The 17695-nt window shown below is 42.3% G+C and overlaps 1 protein-coding gene across 2 annotated transcripts in view; it reads left to right on the plus strand.

The window, feature by feature from the left end:
• The window catches only part of znrf3 (zinc and ring finger 3), a 250490-nt gene that overhangs the window by 206358 nt on the left and 26437 nt on the right, over nucleotides 1-17695 (plus strand). For both annotated transcript variants that reach the window (XM_043715903.2, XM_043715904.2), the window contains exon 4: nucleotides 4883-5014. In XM_043715903.2, coding sequence (XP_043571838.2) covers nucleotides 4883-5014 — 132 coding nt within the window. The remainder of the gene's footprint in view (nucleotides 1-4882; nucleotides 5015-17695) is intronic.

Raw genomic sequence — 17695 nt, forward strand, 5'->3', positions numbered from 1 at the left:
AGTGCAATTCTGCCTCAGTGTGCCCTCCTTCCATTCCCACTGCACACCAGTGGGCTCCCCCATTGAGATAACCACCACCAAGTATTCTCTTATTCCTGATGACTCCTCTATTAGATGACAAAACGTGGAGTGGCACAATGCATATTTTTTTCAGAAGAAGCCTTCAGAAGAGAATTACTGGAGTCAGTTCGTGAAGTCTTAATATTAAGTTTTTTTGATGCCTTTCAAAACTACTCATTGAACTTCCAGTGACAAATGAACCAGGAAAAGTGTTATTCTTTTAAGTCACACTTAGCAATGATTTGATTACTCCGGTCAACTGGGCTCTTTTGGGAATGGGTGTTACATTAAGAGTTGTCCACCTGAATGCCTTATCACTGAGTGCTAAATGGCCAGTTTACCAAATCTCTGGGTGGTTGCTCCTAGCAGAGGGTTAGGCTGCTGTATCAAACTGTCATCTTGTGTAAATGAGGTCTGAACCCATGTTTTAGCACAAGACTCCACCTTGGCCACCTCAGCATGACTTTAGCAGCTGTAGAAACTAGGAGAAAGTGAGGACTGCAGGTGCTGGAGAATCAGAGTTGAAAAGTGTGGTGCTGGAAAAGCAGAGGAGGTCAGGCAGCATCCAAGACGCAGGAGAGTCAATCTTTCGGGCATAAGCCTTTCATCAGGAATGTGGTGGTGGGTGGGTGCTGAGAGGTAAATAGAGGGCGGAGGTGGGGCTGGAGGGAACGGTAGTTGGGAAGGCAATAAGTGGATGCAGGTGCGGGGTGGTGGTGATAGGTCAATGGGGAAGGTGGAGCAGATAGCAGGTGGAAGGAAGATGGACAAGTGGGACAGTTCAAGGGGGCGGTGCTGAGTTGGAGGGTTTGATCTGGGATGAGGTGGGGGGGGGGAGGGGAGATTTGGAAACTAGTGAAGTCTTTCCCTGTGGGGTTTCTGTTCGATGTCAGGCCTGGGCCTGATGGAGATGAATTGAAGCTGAGGTCTCTTAATTAGTTAACAATCATTGTATCATGCAATCACTAGGTAGTAAACCCAAACTGGATGGATAGTGGTACGTTTTGGTCCAGCAAATGGACAGATGGCAAGTGATAATTTAGCTTCCTGTCGCCAGTTTGGAAGTTGCGTTTTTGGGAGCTCCTGATATAGAGCATTGGTAGTAATATAGATGATTTGTATAAGCTGCTAACATCATTAAACCATCTCCATATACTGGAGACTGAACTACAAAGGGACATGAGCCAAGCACTGTGTACCCAATAACTGCTTTATTTCATTCAGTACTAATGAAAGGAGACAGAGAACATAAGCACCCTGGGATGTATTCCATCAGGGCCAGGAGACTTATCTATCCTTAGCTTCATGAGCTTGCCCAACGCTACCTCTTCCATGATAATGATTGCTTCGAGGTCCTCACCTACCTTCATCTCTTTGTCACTTACTGGCATGTTCATAGTGTCCTCCACTGTGAAGACCGATACAAAATACCTGTTCAATGCCTCAACCATTTCATCATATCCCAAATCTAAATGCCCCTTCTCATCCTCTAAAAGACCAACGTTTACTTTAGCCACACTTTTTAATTTTATATGTTTATAGAAATGTTTGCTATCTGTCTTTATATTCTGTGCTAGTTTTTTTTCATACTCCATCTTACTTTTCTTTATAGCTCTTTAGTTGTGGCTTTCTGTTGACCTTTAAAGTTTTCCCAGTCTTCTAGTTTTGTGTTGTTTTTGGCCACTTTGTATGCCCTCTCATTCAGTTTGATAGTCTGCCTTATTTCTTTAGACTCCCATGGCAGATTACTCTTCTTCTTACAGTCCTTCCTTTTCACTGGAATATACTTTTTATGAGCACTTTGAAAAATTTCTTTGAAAGTTCCTCCACTGCTCTTCAACTGACCCACCATAAAATCTTTGTTCTCAGTCTACTTTAGCCAGGCAACATCGATGTGGTTTTTGTCTTCCTTGTATATTTCAATTGTGTGGCTGTATACGAATGGAATATTAAATTTATTGTCACAATTACCATAGAAACTGACCACTTTTTCAAGAGTTTAAAAAAAATTTTCCAATGATCAATGCAAAGCAATCATAGATACGTACAGCACAGAAACAGCTGTTTCGGTCTAAGCCATCACGCTGACCAGATATTCTAAATTAATGTAGTCCCATTTGCCAGCACTTGGCCCATATCTCTGTAAATTCTTCCCAGTCATATACCCATCCAGATGCCTTTTAAATGTTGTAATTGTACCAGCCTCCACCACTTCCTCTGGCAGCTCATTCCATACACACACCGCCCTGTGCATGAAAAAGTTGCCCCTTAGGTCCCATCCATATGCTAAGATTTCAAAGATGGCATTACCTCTCTCTGCTATGGTGGGAGTCAGGGTGAGAAAGATGGGAAAGTAAGATGAGAGTAAATGTTTTTTTTTAAATTCCTGGATTATTTTTTTCCAACTCAGGCCTTAAATAATGACTGAGAATCTTGCCCTTGTGTGGGAAGTGCCTTATTTCCATGCATTTGCATCTTGTTAAAGCCGCAACTTTTGCTTTTTCTATCTCCTTCCAATGCTCTGTCCTCCACCAAGAAGCTAAACAGAGCAAAAGCCCAGTGGCTATGGCAGAGTGGGTACCTGGGTGCTGCAGTTCTTTGGATCCCTGCCCCAGCCATTGTGCCACTGTACCTACTGAACAGAAGGCCTGCCTGCTTCCAGAGCACCAACCACCTCAATACTTCACCCACACGAGGTGGCATTGACAAAACACCAGCCTCACCATGGCATCCTGCCTGCTCCTGGACCTTCTTAGCCCCCGCCTCTTGCTTTGAAGGCTTTGCCTTGGCGCTGACAGCTGCCCATAACTCGCATCCTTCTACCTGGTTTATTTGCATTGATCGGGATGCACGCAAATTGTGGGTCTTCACTTGTTTTCCAGGCACTCATTGATATTAGGACTGAGGAACAAGCTTCCAGCCTCAGTGACTTAACTCGACTTTTAGTAGGGAGGGAGAGGCAGGCAGCGTGGGGTGTTGCAGACCACTGAACAGTCGATCTCCTCAGTTAGACAGCAAAAACGTAAACCGAATCCTGTCGGCACAAACAGTGAATCAGTCTTTCAGGCAATAAGCTATAACGTCAAACATGATGACTGTTAGTCTGTCTCGAGAGGAGGGAACTGGAAAAGCACAGTAGGTCAGGCACCATCCGAGGAGCAGGAGAATCAATATTTCAGGCATGATCCTGATGAAGGGCTTATGCCCGAAACGCTGACTCTCCTGCTCCTCAGATGTTGCCTAACCTGCTGTGCTTTTCCAGCTCCCCACTCTTGACTCTGATCTCCAGCAGCTGCAGAGCTCACTTTCGCCCTATTAGTATGTCTGTTTGTTTGAGTGAATTTGACTATGTTTCTGAAATTCTCCGTTTGTTAATCTTTTTAAGAGATTCTCATCTGTTTGCTTGAAACCAGTTAATGGCTGTATCATAATAGTGGTAAGCAGAACTTGTTGAAACACATTGTAGCACTCCACTGAATAATCTAAAAGCCTGAGATTTCCAAAAAGACCTGTTGGTCTTGATGTTATGAGATTACATTTGTTGCAAGTCCTTCAGCAGCCTCTCTCATCCCTATGCATTGTCCCTCTGTGCAACAGTGTGGACAGCCCTCAGGTAATTTGAGCATCTCTTGCCCCTTGGCACACAACAGGCTGGATCTAATGGGGCTGTCAGGTACAGACTTATCAGTCCATCATGCAAGCCAACCTCCATCCATTGACTCCATCTGCACTTGTTTCACATTCAAGTCAGCTGACTCTGTGAATCACACATTCATACTGCGTTGTCACCACAACCTGCTGTTTGTCCTGTACATCATAAGATACAGACTTGTCACAAAACTCTACTGCAGCATGCGTACCTGTTTGTTAGTACAATAGAAGAATGTTAAATGTTATAGGCTGCTAGGCATCTCCCAGTTACTGAGGACACTTGAAACATCTGAGCTCATCTGGGAAAAGTGTAGAAGTGAGAATTGAGGCCTTCAAGCCAAAAACGATTATCGGGCTCATTCAGTCCACTCACTCTTCCAAAAGTTAGACAAAATGCTGTGTTTTTCTTAAAGAAATCTGTTGAACACATTGGGTGGTTCGCATGTGGAATGAACTTCCTGAAGAAATGGTGGATGTGGGTACAAATACAATGTTTAAAGGACATTTGGATAAGTACATGAATAGGAAAGGTGTGGAGGGATATGGGCCAAGAGCAGGCAGGTGGGACTAGTTTAGTTTGGGATTGTGTTCAACATGGGACTAGTTGGACCAAAGGGTCTGTTTCCGTGCTGTATGACTCTAGGACTTTTTGACTTCTCACTGCCTGAAAAAGGCAGCCAAAGGAATCAAAGACCCCTTCCATCCCAGTTATAATCTCTTCTAACCTTTTACAAAAGTGTAAACACACGGACCAACAGATTCAAGAACAGCTTCTTCCCCACTGTTATCAGACTTCTGAATGAACTTCTCAAATTTCAAATTTAATGTTGACTTCACTGTTTGTGCACCTTCTCTGCAGCTGTAACATTGTATTCCTCGCTCTGTTCTATTACCCTAATGTGCTTTGTATGTTGTGATTGGCCTATACTGCACACAAAACAAAACATTTCACTGTACCTTGGTACATGTGACAATAACAATAAATCAAATCCACAGATGGTGGGCAGGCCCACTCTGTCATGGTTACACAACTCATTCTTGGTGGTGGGGAAACAGAACCCTATGAAGTCAGTGGTAGGAATGGACTTACATAGGGAGCCCATAGGGCCTCTTCCTGCACTGTAGATCCTGTCTCATTCTATGTCTGCTGTGTTGTTTTCTCATTTTGCAGTTGAATCAAGGCTCCGAGGATCCACTAAAACGGCCAGTGGTTTATGTCAAAGGTGTCGATGCAGTGAGATTAATGAACATCGTTAACAAGCAGAAAGTGGCGCGAGCACGAATCCAACATCGACCGCCTCGGGTAGGGAGAAACAAAGCATCAGACTTTCCGTCCAGTTCAATTTTACCTGAATTTGAACAAGGACCTCTCTGGATGCAGAGAGCCCGTGCAAATAATTTCTAAATACAGCTGAGTACTGTTTCGTAACTGCAATTTATGTTTTGCATTATTGTATCCATCAATGTGCTCATTGGTTGGTAGGAAGTAAAAAGGTGTTCAGACTGTCAGGCCTGCTATTTCCAATGAGCATGCGCAATTTGCCCCATCAGCATCTGCCCAATCTATTTCATCACTCAAAATTCTACCTGCGTACTGCAGGGGCATAACCCATTCTCACAGCTTCAATTTGAATAAAATCAGAAGTCGCACAATATCAAGTTATGGTCCAATAGATTTATTTCAAATCACAAACATTCAGAGCACAGCTCTTTCATCAACTGGTGAAGGAGCAGCGCTGCAAAAGCTTGTGATTTCAAATAAATTTATTGGACTATAACCTGGTGTTGTGTGACTTCTGATTTTGTCCATCCCAGTCCAACATCAGCACCTCCACATCATTTGAGTCTGCAGCTGATCACAGGCATAAATCTAGCCCCCTTCCAAAGCCAATCTCAGCACCATACCTTAGCACCAGATTCTTAAAATCATCTCACCGGTGTGATACTGTGGATTTCGGTGACATTTAGAGCATTAATTAAATGGTAGGCACTGGTGATGACTTTGGGTGTCTTGATAAGTCTCAACTCGTCTTGTATTTCATTTCGATGGCTTAGATATCTGGAGACGGCTGCCTACTCAGAGAGCTATGGTGTGTTTCTGTACATGGTGATCCAGTTCTTTAACACCTCCTCCAACCAAGGGTTTCAAGTGGTCCCAAGAGATTAGATGACAAATATACAAGGATGATTTCCGATACTGAGTTGCTTCCTTGAATGATTGAGTCAGGGAAGAGCAGTGCAAAAATATGCAAAGGGAATTCACCAGGAATACCCAGGAATGTGATCGATGAAAGATAATCAGAGTTCTGGTCAACTTTTTTGCTCTGGAGTGGGTCCCATGTTGGAACATTCTTTTCTTCAAAGGAATAGCTGGGGATCAACATTTAATCTTTGCTCAAGTTTCATCATGAAAGGTGAATATTTCTGAAGCCAAGGATGAAAGTGTGGAGCCAAATTCTATAGAAAGGTACACAGAGAAACAGTGAGGGGTGGGGTGAAGGGGAGGGAGCGGTAAGGAATGTGGGATAAAAATGTAGATTATTGAGTACTGAGCAAGTATGTTCCACTTTGAATTGAATTCCTTCATCATATTGGAACTTTACAGAGCACATTAAACACATGAGGTAAGAGAATAAGTTCTTCAGATTTTCAGCTAACACCCTCAATTTATGAGCGATGACAGCTCATTAATCTTACTCGTTTCTATTGTGAGTTATTTATAACTCAGTGCATGTGTAAGAAAACTTTTACTCAGATTTAATTTCATGCCTTTTGTGATTCCAAGTTTGCCGATGGCTGTCACAATTGAGCTCATAGCTTGCTTTCCTCAATACTGGCCTTTTGGCTCCATTCTATTTGACTTTGAAAAAAAAAATTCTTTTGGTTTGGATTACTACACTTTGTGCCTTTCCTTTCATCAGGGAGATGATTTTCACTTTTTCCACAGAAGGGATAATTCCACCTTTTTTTTTCTGAAATGGAAAGTGGGAGGTTTGAAAATATATATTTCTTCGTGAAGTGGTTTGATTTCTCCCATGTGCTGCTGAGGCTCTCGCTTTGCCCTAGGTACTGTTTTGCCACAGGCTCTACTGCCTGCCTTGATTGATAAGTTGAATTAATGATCAAAAGAATATTTTCACTGGTTAGTAGCACTGGACCCACCAAATAGCTACAGGCTGCAAGCAGGGCCCTTTCTAGTCACAGCTGTAAAAGAATAAGTGTGGCGGCATTTTGGTTTATCAAAATGTAATTTATGTAAATGGCTTAAATTGTTTAATCAACTGAAGTAGTGAGATGTCTAGATTTCATCTCTCTCCTGAGATATGAAACAGTCAATTTCAGCTGGTGAAATGTACTTCGAGTCATAGAAATGTACAGCACAGAAACAGACCCTTCGGGCCATCTCGTCCATGCCGACACGATATCCCAATCCAATCTAGTCCCAACTGCCAGCACCCGGCCCATATCCCTCCAAACCCTTCCTATTCATATATCCATCCAGATGCCTTTTAAATGTTGCAATTGTACCAGCCTCCACCATTTCTTCTGGCAGCTCATTCCATACACGTATCATAGCTGAAAATGTGTTGCTGGAAAAGCGCAGCAGGTCAGGCAGCATCCAAGGAGCAGGAGAATGAGCCCTTCTTCAGGAATCTGTAGGAATCCTGAAGAAGGGCTCATGCCCGAAACGTCGATTCTCCTGCTCCTTGGATGCTGCCTGACCTGCTGCGCTTTTCCAGCAACACATTTTCAGCTCTGATCTCCAGCATCTGCAGTCCTCACTTTCTCCGTACACGTATCACCCTCTGTATGAAAAAGTTGCTCCTTAGGTCTCTTTTATATTGATAGATCCAATCTACATTTTAAAAAAAACACTCATTAGTTTGCAGCTCTATCTCAGCCACTTCTAATGGTCCGGCAAAATAGACTTCTGTCATATTCCAAGCTTTATCCAAGACTGTAGCTCATGAACTGCAAATAACACAATTCAATAAAATGGATCAGAAATGCTGCCATCCAAAAGAAAATTGTAGGCAGCACTTCATGGATGGTTATTTCGACGGGCTCAGAAGTATCGTACATGAGAACGCTGTACTTTTCATTTTGAGACCAGATTTTTAATGGAGCTCCCTCTTGCCCTTAATGCCTTTCCAGATCAGAAGTTAGACAAGTTGAATGGGTTGAGTCCAAAAACAAAAGAGGCATTAACCCTCTGAAGAAGCTGAGCCCTGCGTAAAAAGCTACTGACAATCCAAAGGCATTCACAAAGATGACTGGTGAAAGAATAAAAGTGTCTCTCACAATGCTGTCCTGAGATTTGAATTGAGATACAACATTGAGATGGAGCAAGGAAGTATTGTTTTACATCTAACCTGGATAATACCTAACTGGCCAGGGCAGGGTGGGTGGGGTTTGGTGGGGAGTAATGACAACATTAATATTCTTGACTTTGAAAATTGAACTCTGGTTTGAGAACTTTGAACACATTTTAACGTGACCAATAATTGCCACCATCTCTAGACTTCCAACGTAATGTATTAGAAAGCATTCCCAGTGTATAACAAAGAATGCCAAGGAATGTGGAGCAAGTCCTCAGGAAGCAAAACTGGGATCATTTCCCTTGGGGGGGCTCGATTTTATGGATTGGCTCTGCTGTGTCTATGTTCGGTTAGGCAGGAAGATGTAAAATAGTGGTGTAACAGGCAAAATAAAGACGAGCCCACTGCCTTTTTGCCCAGCATTTGATTTGTACCCCAAAAGCCAATAGGGGAGAGAATGAATGAAATTGCCAGCGACTTGGCATTTTAAAAAGATAATTAATGGGCAATTGAGTTTGTTAGCCAACTAACTGACCCAAATATCTCTCTTCCAATGGCTTAACATAGTCGGTGTGGACAGGAGGGCAGATCTCGGTAGACTTTTTCTCCATGTCCTGGTTAAAAGGTGGCAGTGTTACTCCCTTTACTCTTTACCACTATCTCACCAAAATCCATTTTCCCTTTCCTTTCCGTTCCAGCAGCTGGGATTTCTTTGGGTTCAGGCACCCACAGCTTGTCTTCATCTAAGAAGAGCCTGATTGCAGTCCCAGCAATGGCCACTTCTATGTTCTGGCGCTGCTGAGACTGCTAGAGCTGTTGGCCAATTAGATTGCTGATCAGCTCTTGAGGATGAGACCTCTTCTCAGTGAGGGGCGGAAATTCCATGTTCCTCGATTTCAGGCTTCCCACCGTGATCTCTTGTTGCTGGGTGGCCTTGTTTAATAAGTATCAGCTGGCAACTGACAGATTTCTAAACTGATCCCATTTCATCACCAAGTGTATTTAAGTTTTATCAGATTAATTGGTTCCATAAGCAGCCTGTAGCTAATCTAAATGGAAGAGCAAGCACGCCTAACCTTCTCACCAGGCGAGGTGCGAACTATTACGGGTGTCTTCTGAAGCTAAAAGAGTATAAATCTTGCTCTTCATTAAGCTCATTCTTTTTAATTGCTTGGGTCCTGTTTTGTAACAGTCCTAGTGCTTCATCCTAATCACTTTTTGTCCCCCAAAATGCCTTCACTTCCTTTGACTTCTTTTATATTATAGTTTTATAGCTACTATTCTCAGTGGTTAGATAACTAACCACATAATTCTTTTGGAATTATGCAAACAACCAGTGTAATAAAGTGAAAAGTGTACTCATTTCACAGTCTACTTCATAAAGTCAATGGATGTGGAAAATATTGTCTATTAATTTATGAGATTTGGGTGTTGCTGGCTAAGCCATCAACCCTAACTGCCCTGAAGAAGGTGATGGTGAGCTGAGACTGGAACTACTGCTTTTCTCGGATTACAGGGACAATGGCAATGCTGGTTAGGAAAAGAGTTCCAGGATCTTGACATAGCGGCAGTGAAGGAACAGCTATACAATTCCAAGTCAGGATGGTGTGTGCCTTAGAGGGAACTTCCAGGTGATGTTTCATTTCATGTGTTGCCCTTCTATGTGGTAGGCATTGCTGGTTTGGAAAGTGCTGTCAGAGGAGCCTTAGTGAGTTGCAGCACACCTTGTAATTAATAGACACTTTGGATATTGTTCATCAGTGGGAAGGGTTTGTAAAACTTGGGATTGTATTAAATTTGGAAATACAAATAAGATATTTCCTGAATTACTTTAAGTCCCTCCCTTAGGGAAGCACGATGGCTCAGTGGTTAGCACTTGCGCCCTCACAGCACTGGGGTTCCATTCCAGCCTTGGGCGACTGTCTGTGTGGAGTTTTCACATTCTCCCCATGGCTGACAGGTGCTCAAGTTACCTCCCACAGTCCAAAGATGTGCAGTTGGATGGTCGTGCTAAATTGTCCGTAACGTCCAGGGATGTGCAGGCTAGGTGCGTTAGCCAGGGAAAAGTGTGGGGTTACAAGGATGAGTTTGGAGGTGGGGGGGGAGCGGATCTGGGTGGGACGCTCTTCAGAGGGTTAATGCAGACTTGATAGACCAAATAGTGTCTTTCCACACTGTAGGGATTCTGTAGCACTGGGGCATATTAAACAAAATGTCAGTATCTGAAATGGCCCCTCAATGAAATTCCCAACATTATGGGAAACCAAGAACATTTTGCACTTTGCAAAAACAAGGAATTCATCAAACATCAGAAATCATGGACTTGTAGTCACTTGGGTTCAACATTTATAAAAATTCTTTTATCCTGCTCCAATTTAGTCATTCTTATTCAAGTGGTTTGGGCTGGGGTTCAGTTCGCAGCTGGTATCTCAACAAGTGTCCATTCCTTTATCTGTTAGCACTGGCAGGTACTTCAAAGATTGCAAGGCCCATTGCAGTTCCTGCCCAGTGTCCTTGCAATCCTATTGACCTGCTGGGAGTTACCAGACAGTGACTAGCTGTGGAAACCCAGGCTAAAATCCCACTCTCATCCCTGGCCTAGTGCTGATGAGGCCTACTATATCAATCTGTATCATTGCCCCGATTTAATTTACCCAATGCAATGTGGAGTAAGGATCTAACATATTAATTTGTTCTTTGTACATCATTTCCCCACTGTGACCTGCATTTTCCAATTGTCAGGAAAATTTTGTTTAAACGAAACCAAAAGATATTCTACAGTTCTCGTATATATAGAGATTGTCCCAGTCTAGCTTCATTGAGAGTTATTACATGTTATTTTAAACAAGCTCCATTTAATAGTCATGTAGAATTTATATCTATAAATGCACATCAAACGTAAAATGACTGGAAAGCGAAACAATATGTTCACATAAGAAGGCTAATTGTTAGCTTTTAACTTTAATCTTTCTAGCAAAAAAGAGCTGAAGCTTTTATCTGAGCAAAATCTAATAATTCATTGTAGTTAGTGCCCATTGTATGGATAAGCCATATTTTGTAACGAGAGAGTCTGTGGTAACAGTTCAAATACATAATAGACCTTATAGTTGTATTAAAATGCAAGGTTAGGGGTAAAATGGAATGAAGCTGTGTGAAGAGAGGGGTTATGATAATGTGAATTTAACACTTTACGTTCAGGGTCTCTCACATAATAACTTGTCTGCATATTGTGATGCTGATTTTCACAGACCTGAGGCAAATGGGAATGAGAGGAAGTCGATCAGTCTCTTGAGTCTGTACCACTCAGTTCAATTATGGCTGGTTTGTAACTTAGTCCAGTTTACTGCATTGGTTTGTTGTACTTTGACGCCCTTACCAAAGAAAATCTAATGATCTTAGTCTTGAAATGTCTAGTTATCTGAACAACATTTGGTGGAGACAATTCCAGATTTCCTCAAGCCTTTAGTAGTGTGTAAAAGTCCTTCCTAATTTCTGTCCTGGGTGTGTGGCCTCGATGCTAGTATTATGTATGAACTCCAGTCCAGCTTCTTATTTTTTTCCCCATTGGAGGAAAAGTATAGTTTTTTTATACTTACCATGCCAAATCCATTTAAAACACCTTGATCAGGTCATCCCTCAATTTTCCTATATTTAAGGGAATGCAACTAAAGTTCATGCAACCTGCTATATAAAATGCCTCTCAAAGTCCCACTATCATTCCAGGAAATGGGTAATAGACCTGTTGTGAGGTACGGTATATTCTTCATTAATTGTAGTGCCTAGATCTCATCATAATTCATGACCCCAATACTGCAGATATGTTTAGACAACAATAGCACAGTTCTTTGATTGATACACCCCCAGCCCCACCTCAAACATCAAACAATCCTTTCAATTCACTCTGCAACAGTAAAACTCATGCCTCTGATCTGCATTTCTCCAGCCTCCTTAGCTATGAGATCATCAGTTGTTAAGCCCATGTTAAATTCTGGTTTGTTTTAACAGCTGAAGTCATTATGAATGCTTCACCCAATGGTAACAAATAGAAGTTTAAAAAAAAAACTGTTCTTTTAAAGCAAGATTGAGTAAAACCAAAGAATCATGCAGCACAGAAGAAGGCCATTGGGTCCATGGCATCTGTGCTAACCCTTTGAAAGAGCTTTTCCAATCACTTCTACACCCCTGCTCTTCCCCGATAGCCCTGCAAAGATTTCCATTCAGGTACGTATCCAATTCCCATTTTCAAGTTGCTGCTGAATTTGCTTCCACCACCCTTTCAGGAAGCGCATTCTAGAGCATTCGTCTTGTATTTTTTTAAAAAAGTATCTGTACTATCTACTATACCTTAATTCTCTACCAACTGTTTATTAACTATCTTCCAAGTAGAAACAGTTTCTTCAAAATCCCTTAATCTACAACAATCCCTCAGAATTTTGAATGCTTATATAAAATCTTCCCATAATCTTTCCTGATGTAACATTAATAGCCACAACGTTTGTGGTCTCTGCACTAAATTGATCCCTTCTTATGGATGGAAAATCAAAAGTAAGTTGTAGCTAAAAATGCAAGGTGGTCATCAGTGCCTACAGCAAACCAGTATTATACCAAACAAAATCACTTTTCTTTTTTAAAAAAAAGAAGCAAAATATCACAGATACTGGAAACCTGAAATAAATTCAGAAATTGCTGGAAATATACCTGGTGTCTGGCAGCATGTGAGGAGAAGAAAGCACAGTTCATGAGTCTGATTCATCCCAAGATGAGAAATGCAAGTTGGCCCATTTTCTGACTTCTGAAACCAAAGGTTGTCACGTATGTTCAGATCCCCATACTTTCATCATCCAGGGATGTGGGTGGGCATTGTTTGGATTTCCAATATTCTAAATCAACTTTGGAAGAATTCCAGCACCTGGGCATACTGGTTAGAAGGTGTGTCTTAGTTCACTCAGACACTTAGTTACTATCTTTTTGATTTAATATTACTTCTGACCACACATTAGATGGTAATCTCAAAATAACTGTGAGAGTGTTGTCCTGAACAGTAGAATTGACCTAGGTAATTCCTGCCAATATGTATGGTTCACAGTTGAGAGCAGGCATAAAAAGAGTTTTATTTGGGGGGTTAAATTGATCAACCTAAACTTTATGTGGTCTGGCTTATATTTTGCTCTGTGTTGTTGTGCATTCAACTCTTTGTCACTGGTCTGCTGCACTCGAAATCGATGTGTTTATAAAAGCAAAGAGAACTGGAATATAACTGAATATTCCAGAAAGTCAGGGTCTTGCCTGTAGCACCCAGGTTCAAAACCTGTATCAGTCCAGCAAGAAAATATCCTTCCCCTACTTGATCGTTGCAAACAAAGCCCATCTTTTGCTGGAAGCAGGGCAGTTGAAGGCTATGCTAATGAACACAAATGATTCCAAGACCCATGCAGCACTGCAAAGAGGTGTTGCCATGTTGTCTGTCGAGAATTGAACTGGAGGCACACAAAAGCTCGCTGTCAGGGTCCTACCTGCTGCTGCAAGCCATATGTCAGTGTTCTGAATCAGCTCAGAGAGGCCGATAGAGAACAATTTCCAAACTTCCCAGAATCCTCTAACCATCATCCAGTCAAACATCCTCCCAAACCGTGCTGTTGCTGTGATTTCCCCTGCAAGCTGATGTACTGGTATGTGATGAACCCTTGGGAACTCGATAAAAGGCTGCTGGAATCACCCTTGCATTCTGTCCTGTCACAGAGCTTTGTCATTGCTCTTTCTCCACTCATTCATCTCCCTTTCGCTGTCTCAACCATTCCTTAAAACCTATCATCTCTCTGACCATTTCCAATTCTAATGTAAAAGCCATTGCTCTGTTGTATTAATTCTGTACCTCTTTCCACAGAAGCTGACTCTCTCGTTTAATACTTCCAACATTGTTGTAATGCCATTTCAAGTTTTCAAGTTATTTGTGCGTAGGGTGTGGAAAGCCTATGACTGGCCTGTCAGACCCAGTTTGTTTTTACATTACCTTGCCACCCTCCCAAGATCACAAAGCATCCATTGTTTTCTGTAATGTTTCTTCACCATCGTTCCTATGAATCGCCTCAGGGCGGTTTACTATGTTAAAGGCAGTACATGAATGAGAATGGCTTGCTCAGAAAATAAAACCCCACCTGCATCTCAAGAGTGAAAATGCAGGCTTTTAATAACTTGACTGCTGCACCCCTGATCCTGAAGGACCGGCATTGTAATGTCTCAAATCTCACACTTGCACTCCTCCGAACCCATGCTTCCCCCCACAACCTTTCACGCTGAGCCCCAGATTGCTTGTAGAGAGAAATTAGTCACTTCAATAGAAGCAGGTAAGTCAGGGAGACACAAATGCCTGGCTACAGTACTAGCCTGAGGACGTGGTCTTAACCATACCTGACCCTGTCCTTACAAACCCACCTCCAACAAGTCCTGCTCGATAACAATCAGCAGCAAGAGTCCTGCATCCTTCGCCAAAGGGTCCTGGAGCAATCCCACAGAGCGATCCACTAACTCCACACAGACCACTGATTGACCCCGGGGACCGTAATTTAGTTTAAGTGAACATCAAAGGCAATCTATTTGGCTTCAGACTCTTATGCATAATATCATATTTAACATTCCTACAGAGGCTTGAGCGCAGATTAATCGACAGCTGGTATTTATAAAGCTTGCAAGCCAGCCGAAAGACAATTAGTTGGAAACTATTTTACTGGATGTTCTCTTATCTCTAAATTATCTACAAACACATTCAACATCACAAAGCTCTGGCTTTTCCTGTCTTTCTGATGACACGGTCTTACTGTGCCAACTATAACGACAATAGCAAGATGACCGATCAGATAGAAGGCAACTTCCACCTTCACTCTATGTAAAAGAAGCTATTGAGTCCATGAATATAAAACATAGACGCGCCAAAGACACAATTAATTTTAAAGTAAAGCAATAGTCTGCCAAGGTAGATGCTTAACAATGGAAAGTTAGCATCAGATTGACAATTAAGGATTTAGGAGTGTCTCAGGAACATGCAAAGCCCGTCACAAACCACTTTTTCAGATAGAATATCCTTTTCCAAGGGCTGTTGTGGCAGAGTGGTAGTGTCCTTGCCTCAGGGCTGGAAGATTTGGGTTTAAGTCCCACATGCATCAGAGATGCCTGAACAGGTTGGCTTCTCGTGCTGCATGAGGACAAAGCTTGGATGAGTTGTTGTCAACATCATGTTGCATCTCTTGGCTCAGTTTCAATCCCATTTAGATGGGATTTCAGGGGTAACTTGGCAGACATGAGGTAATCACTTTTATATAAGGTTGATTAAAAAGTGACCTCTCCAAATCTCCAAGAATTGTCTATTTACAGGACTGTAGCCTTCAGACTATTTTAAGACGGGAGATGATTGGCCAAACTAACCCTTCAGACTTGACTTCTTAAAGGCTGGTGCCAAGCTGAGAGAATGATCTGACTGAATGATCAAGCAACAACTTGTGTCACAGAATCATTATCAGCTGATATCCCAGACTTCTATATCAGAGGGCAGGGCAGGATAGATGCAAGGGCACAGTGAATGAGACCATCTCTGGAAGTCTTTCAAGTTGACTCTGAGCCCCACGAATATTCAGTTAAAACAACATTGAGCAGGCTTCTTGCTAATTGCGATCTTGCCCACTGTTCCTTCATTCCTCACCCCAAAGTGATAAGCCAGTCTGCATATCGAGCACGGCAGCATGCAGTGGCCGTCAAAACTAAGCAAGCTGAGACCTGATCATTACAACTGCCAAACTGAGCCTGCATCAAGTGGTCAGGAAATCAAGGACTAAAATACATCACGTAACCTGTCAAACTACATCTATTGACAATAGCATTGTAGAAATAGACCATATAAAGACAAATTTGTGTCTTCACCAGCTGGATATTCTCCTTTAAATATGTAGTGCCACACTGTCACCCTATTAAGGAGGGCAGACTGAGGAGCAGCACAAGACTGTGTATCATTAACGGATTTTGGATCAGTGGTGCTGGAAGAGCACAGCAATTCAGGCAGCATCAGAGGACACTGTGATACACTAGCAGCAGCTAAATTACATTCTGCCACATTTATCAATTCAAGGTTATGATAGAAAATGCGGTATTTGTTTGGATGGCTGTATCATACTGGTTTTCATGACACTCAGCATGCACTGGGCATGCATTTCCACTGCTTCCATCACCAATTCAACAAAAAATTGCAGTAAGAAGTGCCTTTTACATTATAATGTGACTGGCTGCCCCACAACATGTCTTGATAGCCATGAGGCTGAACTACAGCTATGTAGTCTGAATATTTGGACAGTCCCTCTCCGAGGATTTGTACCATGAAGAAAATCAAGAGCAGCAATGCTGTGTGAACTTTCCATCAAGGTCACACAGCACCCTGCCTTGGAGATATACCACCATTACTTCATCAAGGCTGCGTCCATTCCTAATTGTACACTATTTTGGTAGTGCTGTCCTGACAAGGATTGCAGTGGTTGAAGGAGATTGCATATAAACGCTTCTACGAGAACACCCAGAGATGGGAAATAATTGCAGTTTTTCAGTGTTGTCCACATCCCAAGGATCCATAAGACATAGAAGTGGAAGTAAGGCCATTCAACCCATCGAGTGCACTTCGCCATTAAATCATGGCTGGTGGGAATTTCAACTCCACTTACCAGCACTCTTCCTTTAGCCCTTAGTTCCTTGTGAGATCAAGAATTTATCAATCTCTACCTTGAAGATGTTTAATGTCCTGGCCTACACTGCACTCCGTGGCAATGAATTCCACAGGCCCACCACTCTCAGGCTGAAGAAATGTCTCCTCATTTCCGTTTTAAATTGACCCCCTCTAATTCTAAGGCTGTGTCCATAGGTCCTAGTCTCCCGCCTAACAGAAACAACTTCCCAGCGTTCTTTCTAAGCCATGCATTATCTTGTAAGTTTCTATTAGATCTCCCCTGAACCTTCTAAACTCTAATGAATAAAATCCCAAGATCCTCAGCCGTTCATCGTATGTTAGGCCTACCATTCCAGAATCCACTCTGTGAATAGTTGGGAATGTCTGTTGCTCAATTGTAGGAATTTCTCCAGTTCTTCAAGTACCTTTCCTATGTATTCTTTGGTCATTCTCCTGCTCTGCTGGTCCTGCTGATTTCAGATGTGCTCTCATTATAGACTCTTTCGTTTTAACACCAAAGCTGCCTTCCTGATAGGCCTCCTACCTCCACTGTGTCAGCAGAACTCCTGCATTATTGTTTTCCTTGGACAGTCAAGAGCATAAATAAGACCAGAATTGGTGCTGGTCACCTCAAAAGTTAAGGCAATTTTTATCAAAGGTAGCGGCTCCAGTATTTACCAGACAAAATGCACACAGCAGCTTATCATGTAGTCACAGTTGGCCCCCAGATGGAGTTGTCTTCTGCACTTCACTATGAGTCAAGGTTTTGACTCATTTCAGTCCAGGTTTTGAAAGCACTGATTACTTGCCTTGTTCCCCCATCTCCCTATTCTAGCCTGTTGCCATAGCGCAAAATTAGTAAGCCCCAAATTGGATTGGTAGAAATTTTCTCGTTCCATCCCCGTTGCCGTTAAGCTATGCAGAGTAAACTCCAGAAAAGCCAACTTTGCATCTATTATCATAA

The sequence above is a fragment of the Chiloscyllium plagiosum genome, unplaced genomic scaffold (assembly GCF_037043375.1).
Source record: "Chiloscyllium plagiosum isolate Xiang-an unplaced genomic scaffold, Cpla_swu_hap1 HiC_scaffold_24, whole genome shotgun sequence".
Lineage (NCBI taxonomy): Eukaryota > Metazoa > Chordata > Chondrichthyes > Orectolobiformes > Hemiscylliidae > Chiloscyllium > Chiloscyllium plagiosum.